We start from the raw sequence: 15,693 nt of genomic DNA, 5'->3' as shown, positions 1-15,693 counted from the left end.
GAAAAAATACTTTGGTTGGTTCTTCAGAAGGATTTCTTTTTTCTGAACCAATATTGGTCTCAAATAACAGTTTGAATACTTTTCACAGCTGCAGTCTAATAGCTACATGACAAAAGACTTCACAAGAACCAAACTATGTAGCAATGGACGTGCATTAGGGGATTCACTGCATTCTACATATCCAGCAGAAATTATACTATTAAAATGCTAGGTAGAATGAACCTATAATTTGAACTGGTTCTTAAATGTTCATTTTTTCCTTTATTAACAAAAACTGTTTACTTGATTCTACCAAGAAAATACAAAACATAAGGCTGTAAATAACTACTGGCTGTGTTTAGGCTGGGACAATGCAGCAATCCTCAAGGCCACAGCACATACACAGCACTGCTGCTTGCACTTGGCTGGGTTTGGATCTTTCTTCGGATCATATTCTGGATCATTTTCCTCATCAGCTTCTTCTTCCCCTTCCTCATCATCAGCCTCTTCACCTTCTTCTTCACCATCATCATCATCATCTTCAATAGCTTCTCCTGTGAAGTATAATACTGATCTCAGGACTATACGCTTCATGTAAAAAGTGACCAATCTCGAAGTCTGCTGCAAGGATAGCTTCTGCATCATCATCCAGGTCGCCACTCTCAGGAACTTCAGGAGGAGAAAAGAAATTGAAGAAAGAATCATTGGAAACTGTTTTTGTCACAGTTCGAACGGTCCCACGTTCCTTGTGTTTCTGTTTCTTTTTAATAGTTTTCAAAGTGACATTCTTCCTTTTTTTCCAATCTGCCTGACACCCTGTGCAACTCATAATTTCTTGTCCATCAAAGGAGAAGGGATCAGAATCAACTGGCTCTGACCGCATACAATATGTCTTTGTCAACACCTCATTTGTGAAATATTCGTTGGGTTCAAAGTGAAATTCTAATGTAAAACTCATAGGTTGGCCAGCATCTGAAAACTTCACTTTAATATCTTTCAAGTGCTTCAGAATAGGTTCATCATGTTCCTGAACCATATCGCTGAGCAAGTTAGCATTTTTAAAAACAGCTAAAATTCAGAAATTCTTTTAGGGTCTTCTTTTTCTTCATCTTTTTTGTCCTCTTCAAGCTTAGCCTTCTCTTTCATTTCCTCTGAAATCTCTTCATCATCATCTAGTTTCCATTCACATTCTTCCTCTGTAGGTTCATAAATTGCATTGATGATTTCACTTCTCTTATCAAAAAGCGGGTGGTAAAGAATAGCATACTTTCTTTCAAGAGCATGAACTTCCTCATAGAACTTGTCTTCTATCTGTGCACATTTCACCTGAACGTTATTGATCATTCACACGTCACTTAACTACTTTTGGCAAGCTTTCAATGTAGCCAGTTGATGTTCCCACTAAACCATCCAATCTTTCTTGAAGAGCTGCAAGAATCTGAGGATTTTGCATCATCTGAACAGTCAACTGACGAGCTTTGCTGTTTGCATCTTCACCAGTTTCTTCTTCTTCCACTTCTTCAACATCTTCCATATCTTCTTGGTCAAGTTCAGTTTCTTTGTTGTCAATGTCCACCATGTTGTAAGATCTCTGGATATTTGAGATCCGCGGCTGCGGCAGGGACCAAGTGGCCGGAGCTGTGCAGGCTGTGACTCAGGGTGGTGGCAGCGGCAGAGGCGGCGGGAGGAGTGCGGTATAGGATTTTAATAGAATATTATTGCACTATAAGAAATGACAAGCAAAATTATTTCAGAAAAACCTGGAAAGACACGAATTGAGACAAAGTGAGGTGAGCAGAACCAGAAGAACATTGTACATAATAACAGAGATATTGTGTTATGATCAATTATGGATGACTTAACTATTCTTAGCAATTCAATGATCCCAGGCAATCCCAAAGGACTCAGGATAAAAATTTGCTGTCTGCCTTCAGAGAAAGAACTGATATTGTCTGAATACAGACTGAAGCATACTACTTCTCTTCCTTCCTTTCTTTCTTTTTCTTTTTTTTTCCTTCCTTCCTTCCTTCCCTCCCTCCCTCCTTTCTTTCTTTCTTTCTCTTCCTTCCTTCCTTTTTTATTTCTTTTGTTTCATTTGAGTCTTCTTGCACAAAATGACTGTTATGGAAATATGTTTTACATGACTGTACATGTATAACCTATATCAGCTTGCTTACCATCTCAGGAATGGGGAAGGGGGTGGAGAGAGGGATAGAATTGGGAACTCAAAATTTAAAAACAAAACAAATGCTAAAAATTGTTTTCACACATAATTGGGGAAAAATAAAACATATGTATTTTAAAATTTACATGCCCATTGACCCACTACTAGGTCTCTATCCCAAAGAGATCAAAGAAAAAGGAAAAAGGCCCATATGTACAAAAATATTTATAGCAGTTCTTTTTGTTATGGCAAAGAATTGGAAATTGAAGGGGACGCTCATCAATTGGGGAATGGCTGAACAAGTTGTGGCATATGATTGTGATGGAATACTAATGTGCTGTGGGAAATGATGAGGGGGGTGATTTCAGAAAAAAAAACACAGCAAGACCTATATGAACTGATGCAAAGTGAAGTGATAAGAACAAGATCATTGTGCACAGTAACAGCAATATTGTAATGATTATCGACTATGAAAGACTTGGCTACTCTGATCAATACAGTAATACAAGACAATTTCAAAGGACTCATGGAAAAATGGTATCCACCTCCAGAGAGAGAACTTATGAACTCTGAGTGCAAATTGAAGTATAATTTTCTTACTTTCTTTATTTTTCCTGCTCTTTTTAGAAATATAGCTAATATGAAAATGTTTTGGATAATTTCACATGTATAATTGATGTTTTATCACTTGCCTCCTCAGTGGGCAGGGGGAGAGAGTGGAAAGGAGAGAGAGAATTTGGAACTCAAAATTTAAAAAGAAAAAATGTTAAAAATAAGTAATAAATTTTGAAAAAAAGATTCAGTCTGGTGAGTTTTCTAGATCTGTGTGGAGAAATTTTGAGGTAAAACTCAAATGTACTTTTGCCTACTACTTGCCATCTTGGCTCAACTTCCCCTTCTTGCTAATGCTCTTTCCTTTTATACTATGCTGTCTCCTTGGGATCAAACAATTAATATATTGGTTTAGTACCTACTAGGTGGGAAGCATCTTATTATAGCCCTCCTTTTTTTCACCCTTTCATTGACAGATTCTAACAAAAAGCTGACTACACTCCATTTCCTCTTCTTTTACTTCTCAACTGAAGCTGCCGTCTCCAAAATTATCAAAGATATTGTAATTGATAAATCATATACTGTCATCCTTCTTGAAGTCTTTTTGACATGGCCAACAACTCTCTCCTGGATATTCTGTGATCCCTGGGTTGTCAATGATGTTCCTCAATCTATTTTGCAACCTTGCAGTCTATACTATAGCCCCTAATTCTGTGTGTTCCCCAAATTGCCATGCTGGACTCTATTCTCTTGCAACTCTGTGCTCTCTCACTTGTTGACCTCATCAGCTTCCCATAGGTTTATTAATTATCCTCTCTATGCAGATGCCTTTCTGATCCATATTTCCAGCCCAAGTCTCCCTCCTTAACTCTAGTCCCACATCACCAACTACCCACTGGACATTACAAAGTGAATTTGCCATAGACATCTCAAACTCAACATGGCCAAAACAGAACTTGCTATCTTTTCTTCCAACCCTTACCTCTTTCACTGAAAATCCCCTTTTCTATCAAAGACACTACTCTCCTTCTAGGGGAAAGATGATGAGTTTGGTTTTAGAGTTTGAATTAATGGCATACCATTCAAAGACATTTGGAAATGTGAGACTGCAGCAGGCAAAGAGCTTTGTTATCTTAACTGATATTTGGGCATCAATTGTGGAATGGCTGAACAAGTTGTAGCATATGATTGTAACGGAGTACTAATATGCTGTGGGAAATGATGGGGGGAGGGTGACTTCAAGAAAAAAAAATGACAAGACCTGTATGAATTGATGCAAAGTGAAGTGATAAGAACAAGGTCATTGTGCATAGTAACAGCAATGTTGTAGTGATTATTGACTACAAAAGACTTGGAGTTGGAAGTTATCTACATAAAGAGTGATAATTGAAAACATGAATGACTAAGACCTACAATAGTGAGAGTGTTCCAAAAGTAGGCAAGAGAGGTAAGTTCTGAATCTTCAGGAGTAAAGGAGGAAGAGGAACCAGCAAAATATATAAAGAAAAACAAAGGGAAATTCAATGGCATTGGCCCTAAACAATAAATGGACATTGACTAGGGCTGACCAAAGGATTAAAGATATTTTCAAACTCATGTTATACCTTAATATTTATATAAAGAAGTTTGTAGTATAAAGGTAGAAATATGTACTTTCAAAGAGACCTAAGACTTTCTTAAGCTTTCTTAAATGGCTTTTGGACACACTCTGATTACCTGACTAAAAAAAAATCAAAGCTTTTAATATCAGTGGCTTTTAATAACTTCAAAAGCCTTGCCCCAAATCATACATCAAATGAATGGGGAATCTATATAAATGAAGGAATCTAGGAACTGACTGTGACATTTGGCATTTCAATTGTGTGACTTTTTCTCAAAAGCAGTTAAAGAAATAATTTCCCACCTCATCTGTACAATTGATTCACATAAACTCATGTCAACATAGCACAATGCAAATGATGTAACAATAAAGAAAAGATTCTGTAAAGTGTTCTTCTATATGAAGATTTGAATGGTCATTCCACTGATGCTATGCAGAAGGGTAGGCCCTTGTTTTACATAGAGCACTTCAAATCTGGCCTATAAAGTCATATTAATAGTTCATCATAGTGCAATCAGGAGATCGAGATATATTTGCTAACTCAAATCTGAAAAGGCACTAGAACAGTGAAAATCGTGTCTTGAATTTGAGAGATAAAAACGTAAGAGTAGAATAAAAAGGAAAAGTGTTATCCCATCATGAGAAATCTCTGAAGCTATTTGTACAGCACTGGGGCATAGACTGCCTTGTCAGATCATATTGTTTTGTTGCTATTTAATTGGATTTCTGTTTTTGTGCGTGTCTGTATACTTAATCTCCCCAAATAGATAGTCAGCTCCTTGAAAGCAGGAACCCTATGGTATGGTTCTTTGGGTTTCCTGGAGCTCTTCTCACAACACTTACAAGGTATACAACAAAAAGTCAGATAAATGGGTTTCTTTCATGTAGCTTAGTTCTGAAGTTGTTTCCAATCATCTTGTACTGGTAATGTTACACTTCCATCAAAGATGTAGTGATTAAGAAAGTTCTCCCGAGTTCAATCACATTCACAGGCTATATTTGCCTACGTCATGTTTGCCAGTCCCAACCACCTGCAGCTCCCTACTTCACCCTGAGGAGAAGGAACACATCTGCTAATCCTCATTCATTTATAGAAATAGGTGTTGAAAGGGTGTTGAAAAAACCTGGTAGACAATGGATAGTTCTTTAAGATCAAGAACTGGAAGGGATATTAGAGATCACTTAGTCTAGGGGTTCTTGGCCAGGTGTCCATGAACTTGTTTAAAATATATATAATATAGATTTTGTATAATTATATCATAAATGTTACATTTATATAAATATGTAAAATAATATATTTATAAAATACATAGAAATTATTTTATTTATAATTATTATAAAATATATTTATAGAATAAATATGTGTTTGTATATGTACACACATGTATGTGTGGGACCTGTGGGCAGCCAGCTCACAAGTCTGGGAGCATTGCCAGGTCTGGGGCTGGTGGCTCTGTCTCCTCTGCCTCCTCAGCCTCCAGTGTCACTGTTGCTCAAAGCTATTGAAGTGTTGGGGGCACTGGAGATAGTGGCTTTGGGGACAGCCTGGTTACCCAATCCTACCTTCTAGACAACTCATGCCCTAGAAGCCAGACTCCCCAGCACTGCAGCATCATGCAACTGGGAACCTGGTGTGGAGAGAACCCAGCAGCCCTGTCTGCTCCCTCTTCCCACTTCACATCAATTTTCTCCCCCTCCTCCTTTCCTGGAGGGAGAATCTGAAGCCAAAAAAACCCCAAACAAAACAAAAAACAAAACCCCTAACCCTTTCTATGGTTTTTGCTCTCCTCTCTGCTTCCCCTTCCTGTGTTTTATGTTTTTTTTCTAAAAAAAGTTATTTTCTAAAAAAAAAATTATACACACATGCACACATGCACGCGTGTGCGCGCGCACACACACACACACACACACACACACTGCAATTCAACATGTACTACATACTGCCTTGGCCCTCATTTTCAGGAAGCCAGGTGGGTTACATTTCATCTATCCTCCAATGTTTTCCAGTGCCCTTAACGGGGGTTGGGATATCTGGGCTCCCTGCCATGGACTCAGGACTCATTGGCGATATTCCCATCAGTGTAGGGGAGGCTTTGCACCTCAGTTCCATTTAGCCACTAACAAATTAGCTTTTACAAGGAATTATTTACTCAAAGATATAATCACAAATATACAAACTTACTCCTCCAATACGAGGGAGGCTAATCTCCCCCAATCCCCACCTTGTACCACTTTGGTCTCTGGGGAGGGGGGTGGAATTAGGTTCTTAAGTTGGTTCCTATGGGGCCCAGGCTCAGTTTCAAGTCCATTCCTCTTCCCCTTCAGGCTAGCGTCTCAGGCACCATGGCTTCACATGTATATGTACACACACACATGTGTGGGACCTGTGGGCAGCCAGTCTGGTCGAATGTACCATACTACCTACTGGTTCCAAGATTGTTATGGCTTGAACTTCCAGGTTGCATGGGGATCACCCCTGGCACCTGAAACTGGGGAAAACAAACAAAGCAGAACAGAGATAAACACACCAGCCTGTTTCCTGGAGCTGGGGTAAAAGATTCTTCCTCTCTCAGTAGTTTTATGCCTAACTATAGTTATCTCAGGGCAAAGTCAGCCTGCTGAGTAGCAGAATGAGAAAACCCCTTTAGTGTTTTGGTCCTAAGTCCCTCTTGCAGCAGCTGGCCAACTCTTCTACAGACATGCAGTCAACTCTTCTACCCAATGTCCTGTCCTTTGTTGGAAATGTCTCTTCTTTTTTCTGGGAATGTCTTATACCTGTCCTGTTAGGCCAAATCCCTTTTCTGGCCCATCCCCAGTATCCCCCTACCAGAGATGAGAAACCAATCTTGTGGAAAAGATAAAGGTACGACCTAACCAACAGGATAATTAGATGTATTTGGAACAGGCTAAATGGCCTGACCTAAAGAGTAGCTATTAATGACCCCACGTCAAATTGGATGAATGTCTCCAGTAGAGTGCTCCAGAGATCAATGCTTGATCTCAAATTTGTGAGAGATGCAAAGCTAAAAGGGGTTACTAACACACTGAGGGAGTAAGCCCAAAAAGAATGTGATAGGCAAGAAAATTGGGATGAACTTCATATGATGATCTTTAATAGAAATAAATAAAAAAATCTTCCATTTTCGTTCAAGAAATTTACATCACAACTACAAGATGAGGAAGAGGGACAGGAATGGCTGGTAAGCAGTTCATCATTTTAAAAATATCTGGGAATTTTAGTCAACTAGAAATTCAATATGAGTCAATAATGCGATTTGTTCTTGTTTAGTCATTTCAGTTGTGTCTGACTCTTCACGACCCCATTTGGGAGTTTTCTTGGCAAAGATAATGGAATGGTCTTCCATTTCTTTCTCCTGTTCATTTCACAGATGAATAAACTAAGACAAACAGGGTTAAGTGACTTGCTCAGGGGCACACAACTAGTAAGTGTCTGAGGGCAAATTTAAACTCACAAAGACAAGCCTTCCTGACTCTGGACCCAGTACTCTGTCCCCTGCACCACTTAGTTTCCCTTCAATAATGTGAAAGAGCAGCCAAAATAGCCAGTACAGTTTTGGGTCGCATTGAGAGGCATTGTTTCTAAGAATGAAGAGGTGATGGTCTTGCTCTTCTCTGTCCTAGCCAGACCACCTCTGGAATATTATATTCAATTCTGGTCACTACATTTTAGAAAAGACATTGATAAATAGGAGGATAAGCAGAATGGTGAATGGCCTGGAATCCAACCATATCATAGTCAGTTGGAGAAAGTGAGGGTGTTTACTATGGAGAAAAGTCTTTTGGAAACAGAATAGCTGTCTTCAAATACTTGAAGGGCTATCAGAGGAAACAGAGATTTGATTTGTTCATGTGAGATTCCACCTAATTTTCCAGCCTGTCAAAATCTTTATGCATCATAAGCAGGTTAGTGATCCCTCTTAGCTTTATGTCATCTGCAAATTGGATAAGGATGCCATTTTTTCCTTTTCTCTATATCACAGATAAATGTTTGGTCCCGGAGGATAGAAATAGGATTGAGGAAAGGAGATAGATTTAGGCTTAATGTAAGGGGAAACTTCCTAATGATTAGAGATATCCCAAAGTAAAATGGGCCATCCGTAGAGATAGCAGGTTCTTCCTCTTCAAGCAAAGGCTAGATGACCACTTTTTGGGCGTGTCAGAGTAGTTAATTCTTTTTTCAGGTATGGATCAGATTAGAGGTAGCTTCAGATTCTGAAATTCTGTGATTCTATACATCTGGCTTAAGCAAGAACTTCCTATAAATCCCAATGTTGTAGCAATTATTTTTAGATCCAAAGATTGATCCCTTTCAGTGAATTTAAAATTAAACCCTAATAATAGTGTGGATCAATCATGCAATGAAGACAAGAAAACTTACTTCCCTATCTGATTCATGTTCTATGTACCAAGCCACAGGTACTGTAAAATGAAGAACTGCCAGACAAAGTCAGGTGACCTATGTTCTAGACTAGATCCTGACATATATGCCACTAAAATGAACTACATGAACTTTATTCAACAAACATTTATTAAGTTGCTACTATGTGCCTCTATGTACATAGAAAGACAAAACTATCCCTTGTGTTTAAGAAACTCAAATTCTGTTGGGGGGAAAGTTGGGAAAGACAATGTGAACACATAAGTCAATATAAGATAAATGCAAGTTAACTTACGGGAGATGGGACACTAATAAATAATGGGAATCAAAGTTGGTCTTGTATAGGACTTGGCCCTTGAGTCTTACAGGAAATTGGGAATTCTGGAAGGCAGAGGTGAAAGCAGAATGTGTTACAAACGTGGAGGAGAGACTGGGCAAAGGCACATGGACAAGAAATGGAATGTTGTGAACCAACAAAGAACGGCAAATTGGCCAGTTTGGCTCAAATGTAGAGTGCATGAAGGAGAGTGCTGTGTAATAAAACTGAATATGTTGACTGTGATGTTGTACGGAGTTTTAAATACCAAATAGAGAAGTTTTACGAGATTGAGAAAAAAAGCTAATGTGAATCATCTTGGAACTTATGAACTCAAATTAAGATAAATACCTCTGAGAGGCAGAGGGAAAATTTGGGAAAGGAAGTACAAGAAAGGGACTTTATTGAGACTTAGATGTTACAATAGACCTTATATCTCTGCAAGCATTAGCCAAATGAAAGGGGTGTAGATTTGACTGGAGGGGAAAAAAGTGCAGCTTATGAGACAATGTGTGACAAAAAAAAAAAACAAGAGAGAGAAAGGGGACTTTCTCCTCTCTCTGAAAACTAAATTAAAAATAAGAAAAAAGTGTCATGCCGTGGTTGGTGCCAGAGTGAGAAAAGATTGATTCCCAATCCTATTTCACCTGAGGCTAGGAATAGTCATTGCCTTCTAAAATAAAATGCCAATGCTTTCTAAAATAAAAATCCAGGAGAAAATCCATCAACATGAGTGTGAATGGCTATTTGTAATCCCATTTTCAAAGAGGAGTTTTGGGAGGACAGTTACAAATGAATTAATAATTTCCTGTGGAAGAAAGCTTGTGCATAAGCACTCAATAATGTTTTGGGGATAAATGAGTGAGTAGATTAGCCTCAGATTAATAAATGGGCCATATGCAGTTTTGTTTGGATGTAAAGCATCCAGAAAACAGCCCATGTATACTGTCAGATCACCATGGAAACAAAATGCCAGTAACTGATGTTACTGTGGGCAGAGGAGACAGCCATGTAGAAGGAAAGGGAAAGTAAACCTAAAATAGCCCTGCTCTCAAGCTCACTTGTCTGTCTTATTCTCTTGGATGGATGAGGAACCAAAGTGTGAAAGACTGAATCTTGTCCTGAGGGATGGGGACAGAGGAAAGTTCATCATCGAACTTTGGGTACTTGTCTCAGGGAACACAGGTTAAAGTAGCAGGCATTTAAAAGCAACCCAATTTTTGGAGCCTGTTGATCCTGACAAATCCCCTTTAACAATTTATCAGGCAAAGGGTTATTTTTAGAAGGCAGCATTTTGTATCTTAAATGAAGCCCATCAGCAAGTTAGAGCTGCCAAGACAATTTTGCCTATCTCTCATGAACTGTCAGAGTGAATAAACAAATCAGAGTCGTTTTTCTGGCCCCAGTTCCCCAAGGACTGAAAGAATTCGCAGAGCCCTGTGGGAGATAAACACTTTTGCCATAGGGAGAATCATCTTTCTACTTCTTTATCCTTTTTGCTTATAGATGGAGAAACAAGTCTACCTGCTCATAATTACACACAATGACTAAAAAGGCAAATTCAAAATAACATTGAATCTTGTATCACTTCTTTGGGGACAATATAGGGTACACTTGGCTGTTTTTTTAAAAGCATTCAAGAAGAGAGGAAAAGGTAGGATTGTAAATGAGACCTATTGATCAGAATGAACAAAACATGTGTAAGATGATTTCAGAAATCTGGCATAGCAGCAAAGGCTACCTACAATTTTTGGGTACCCTACTAAGTTATTAATTTTTTGAAATTAAATTCATACTTATAAGTGTACCATGGCAGGTAATGGAAAAAGCAAGTTATTATTATTTATAATAATAGATAGCATTTATATAGTGCTTCAAGCTTTAAAAAATGATCTACAAATTCCAGCTTAGAGCTGTTACTATCTTCATTTTCACAGATGAGGAAGCAGATTGAGAGAGGTTGAGTGACCTATTCAGGGTCATGTAGCTAGTAAGTACACGAGGCAAGATTTGTACTCAAGCCTTCCTAACCCTAATCCAAAACTCTGTCTGCTATACCATCTAACTCCTATGCATTATTGAAATAACACTAAGAGCTAAAAAGAAAACAAGCCAGAATTATTACAGCTATTGCATTTAAACAAGTAATTATTTGCTTTAAAAAAATTTTTTTAGCCTGAGTGCTCCATTATAAAAACAAAGATAGGAAAGACTTATTCAATTCCAATTAACATATTAAAATGTCAATTTATAAAAAACAAACAAACAGAACAACCCCCCCTTAATACTTCCCCTCCTACTTCCCTGTTGGTTAAGATAAATTTTTATACTGAACTGAATTTGCGTGTGTATTCTTCCCTCCTTTAACTAGTTCAGATGAGAATGAAGTTCAAGTGTTGCCTGCTCCCTCCCTGCTACATTTTCCCCTCCATTGTAAAAACTGTTCCTTATACACCTCCTTTATGTGAACTGATTTTTCCCATTCTTCCTCTCCCTTCCCTTTTCTCCCAGTGCATCCCCCTTTCTTCTCACCCTTTCATTTTTCTTTTGAGATCAACCCAACATAATAGCCTCACACCCATGCCCTCAAAGTAGACTCTTTCCAACTGCCCCAATGATAATAAAGTTCTTTAATACTGTATACTGTTTTCCTGTCCTCAGTAGAGAAAAGATGAAGAAGACAAAGAAATTTCTTTTCTGAAGAAGCTGTTTTCACTTTTAATACCAATTTAAGGTATGTTATTTCATTGCATGTTATTTCGCTGGATCCTCACAACAACCTTGTGAGATAGAGGCTATTATTATCCCTGCTTTATAGATGATGAAACTGAGGCAGGAGGTAAGTGACTTGCCAAGGGTGATACAGCTAGGCACTGTCTGATGCCAGTTTTGAACTTGGGTCTTCCTGATGCTAAATACAGAGCTCTTACTCACTGTACCACCTAGCTGCCTGATGAAGGAGATTGAGAGAAACTGAACAATTTTTAGTGGTTAAGAGAAGACAGCTATAGTTACAGCTATAGTTTGAGGTGCCTTGAGGGTGACGTTTCTCACAGTGAAAACTTTGCAAATAATTATTTATGTCTTTATGTTAACATTACTTATATTGTTACTCAACTGTATAGCTAGTACTTCTGATGTTTATTTAAACCTAGGAGATTAGTGGTTTTCATAAATAAGCAATCATTTATGAGAAAAAAGGTTTCTCCGGTTTATTAAATAAATAATATTTAATGAAGGAGAATGCATTTTTACCAATTACTGATCTTCCTGGAGGCTAAGAGGTGACCTAAAAGTGGATGTGGCCAATCCCACCACCCTTAGACTTGATATATTGATGTATATTAAGTCTTCTGCATATTTCTCCTTAAAGATGATATTGGTCTGATTTTTTTAGGCCTGTGGGGGGCGGTGGTGGTATTACAACACTTCCTATGTTAGGCTCAAGATTGTGCAAACAATCGATATAACAACCTATCCAGAAAAAAATTGAAAGAATGAAAATTTTCTATTGTCTAGACTATGACAAGAAATCAGATGGTCATTACATTAAGTTAATACTCTGGTACATATGACAGGAGCTACAGATGATGATTTGGGCCCAGAATTGAGCAGGAGGAAGAGAAAGGGTTCTGTTGGATTTGGAAGAGTGCGTAGTACTTTTGATGATGTACTTTCAAGATCCAATCTTTTATACAAAATTTCTCTCAATAAAGCTGTATAGTTTTGAATCTCTGAACACCACAATCTTCCAAGAATCAAAACTGAAAAGGTGGGTCAAAGTGGGCTGAAGCCTATTTCTGATAATGACTCCCATGTAAGAAACAGAATATGAAATATATGATAAGAAAAGGAAGTGGGCCCCTCAAATAGCAAGAGGAAGGGATAACAGATGGATATCCTTCATATTGCACTACTATGCACCCTCTCCCCAATATAAAAAGATCCAGAGGAATGTTTCCAGAATATTGCACAAATTCCCTGTGGAACATGTATGGGAGAGTATGGACAAGAATTACGCAGGGTAAAAAAGGCCTGGATGGATTGTGATCTGCACCAATGGAAAGAGAGGATACTCACATTCACGAGATCACAGATACATTGAAGTATTGTGACCAATACTGAAATTGTCCTAAGAAAAAATTTATATGGTGCTTCTACAGAAAAAAAAAAACCAGTCTGAGGCCTTCTTATTGTATCTCCTAAGCACCTTGTCATTTTTACATCTTTGTTTGTGTAATGGTTTCTTCTGCTTGACTTTCCTTTGTTTCAGCAACTGTCTCAGGTGGTTTCCCATGTTCCAGGTACTCAACCATCCCATAGGTCACCACTGACAAAATCAGTATCCCAAGTACTATATACAGCTTGATGTTGACACATAAAAATGTGCTGTATCCAAAGGCAATGACAAATCCGAGGGACTCCCAAAGGCGATAATTGGCAAAAGCAGCTTCCTTGTTCTTCACAAATAAAACTCCATAAATGGCTGCAAGGAAAAAAAAGAAAGCAATGATAAATTTGTCCTGAAGCCATGCTTTTTTATTATTATTTTTGAAGCTAGGGACCCATACATCACTGCTCCCCAAATATTCCCAGCAAATTTTTTTAAAGTAAATCTTCCATTTTGGTACTAGAGCTAAAACAAATTACTGCTATAAGTTCAAATTATTTTTTTATGTTTCTCTAGAAGTGAAAAATAATAGCATGCTATTATTAACTCGTTATTATCTGGGTCAAATATAGTATTTCAAAAGCAAGGACAAGCAAAAGAACCAATAATAAAATTTAGCAGTATCCATCCATTCATTCACAGAAGTAAATTCAAAAATTACTTACACGTGTTTCAATTTCATGTTTAAGAACTCTGAATTTCCTTTATCTAATCATAATCTTTATCTTTGCATCTTGCCCTATGCTTTATGACCCAGCATCCTTTGTGCCCAACAACAGTTTTAATTGTTAAGCACGCATTTAATTAAATATGCATATACATATTATATTATGCTACTCTTCAAAAAAGTCATATTCTTAAAATAATGTCTTATTTCCCTTAGAAGATTGTTAGCAGTGCTAATTGCTAATTTAGGATAAAAGAAGTAAGCATATGTTCTTACTTGTAAGAAATCAAGAAGAAAATCTTCTCTGGGATAGTAAGGGGTCCCTATTACAGCTTAGGGATCTTATAGCTTTGTCAAACTGAGTCCTTCTTTTGAAAGCATAAATTAAACCAACATCTAACTCAGAAAGAAACAGGTCTTGATACTACAGATAAGTATCAGTAGAATCGGGAGATCAGTTCCATGAAAAGGGAGGCACCAAGAATATTATTTAGTTTCTTATATGTATTCTGAGACCACCAAAATTGACTGATAAGACCCTTGTAATTCTTTTAAACTTTCCTTTTTGATTTGTTGTGATGATTCCCACCTCATACCCACACCATCATTTATTATAGGAAAAGCCTTAAAACACCTGAAAGAAAATTTTTCTATTATTTTTAAGGGAAAGGACAATGGATAAAAGAAAGAACTGTGTTCCCTCTGCAAGGTTACAGTGGTTTGAGGGGAACCAGGTTTAGAAGGATAATATTGCTCACTAGTCGCCAGAAGAGGACATCAGGTTCTTTTGTGAAAGTCATTTTAAGTTCCAAAATAGATGAAAATGACTAGGAGAGGTAGGTCTTCACCTTTTCAATAATAATTACAGCAATAAACATTAGCTAGCATTTTTAATGCTTTAAATTTGCAAAGTGCCCATTTTATATGATTTCATTTGATCCTCACAATACCCTTTGAAGTAGGTGCTATTATCATCCCCATTCCAATCATGCCCATTATTTTAGCCCCAAATTATCTATCTAGATTCATTGGACATTATTACACACAGATACACACACACACACCCACTCACACACTGTGATTCAAACAAAATGACTTTCACTCTGTTCCTCACACGTGGCATTCCATCTCCCTTCTCACCTGCTCCTTAGAATCACTCTCTTCCTTCTCATCACAGCTTAATCACAACTCTCTACATGAAGCCATTTCTGATCATCCCAGCTGTTAGTGCCTTCCTTGCTTAATTACTTTGTTTTAACTACCTTGTATTTTTTTTAGTATTTAGTGTTTTTCTAGTATTTAGTATTTATTCTCTTTATATATTTTCTGTATGTACTTATACATGTACTTCTTCTTTCCCAGTTATAACCTAAGCTAGGCTAGGGATCATTTCATTCTTTATATTTGCATCCCCAAAGTCTAGCCCAATGCCTGGCATATAGTAGGCATTTAATAAATGGCTTCATCAGAGCCATTGTTGGATTTCTCGGCTGTGCCTTCCCTCTTGGAACCCTCCATAGTCTTTATGATCTGAAGGTGAAGAAGCTAGAGAATGATACTTACCATTGGTTTGTGTCTGCAAAATAGCATCTGCCATGCCCCAGAGGCCAGGAAATATGAAGAGTACAGCCATCTGACTGCGGTGAGGTTTCCACAGCAAAAGGGAGATGATGCAGGAAAGGTGTATCATTGCCGCTGTGAGTTTGAAGAGAGAGGGAAAATATAAAAGGGAAACAAATGATCACTGAAAATCACTTAAAGAACAGGATGTGGAATTTAGGTATGCAGAAGGAACTCATTCCTTGATCTTAAAATGTCCTTCCATGTTTTCTTTGTCTTATTTTC

At 37.7% G+C, this 15,693-nt stretch overlaps 1 protein-coding gene and 1 pseudogene across 1 annotated transcript in view; both read right to left on the bottom strand.

Moving 5' to 3' along the window:
• Positions 1-324: 324 nt before the first annotated feature.
• Positions 325-1,589, bottom strand: LOC118857576 (annotated as a pseudogene).
• Positions 1,590-12,771: 11,182 nt separating this feature from the next.
• UNC93A (unc-93 homolog A) overlaps positions 12,772-15,693 on the bottom strand; it is a 56,215-nt gene continuing 53,293 nt past the window's right edge. Inside the window, exons 8-9 of the mRNA XM_036765802.1 lie at positions 15,412-15,543; positions 12,772-13,496 (exon numbers count right to left, since the gene is read on the bottom strand). Coding sequence (XP_036621697.1) covers positions 13,231-13,496; positions 15,412-15,543 — 398 coding nt within the window. The 3' untranslated portion in view covers positions 12,772-13,230. The remainder of the gene's footprint in view (positions 13,497-15,411; positions 15,544-15,693) is intronic.

This window comes from Trichosurus vulpecula, chromosome 7, assembly GCF_011100635.1.
Source record: "Trichosurus vulpecula isolate mTriVul1 chromosome 7, mTriVul1.pri, whole genome shotgun sequence".
Lineage (NCBI taxonomy): Eukaryota > Metazoa > Chordata > Mammalia > Diprotodontia > Phalangeridae > Trichosurus > Trichosurus vulpecula.
The sequence above is the reverse complement of the archived record's forward strand: the minus strand, read 5'-3'. Positions and strand labels throughout refer to the sequence as shown.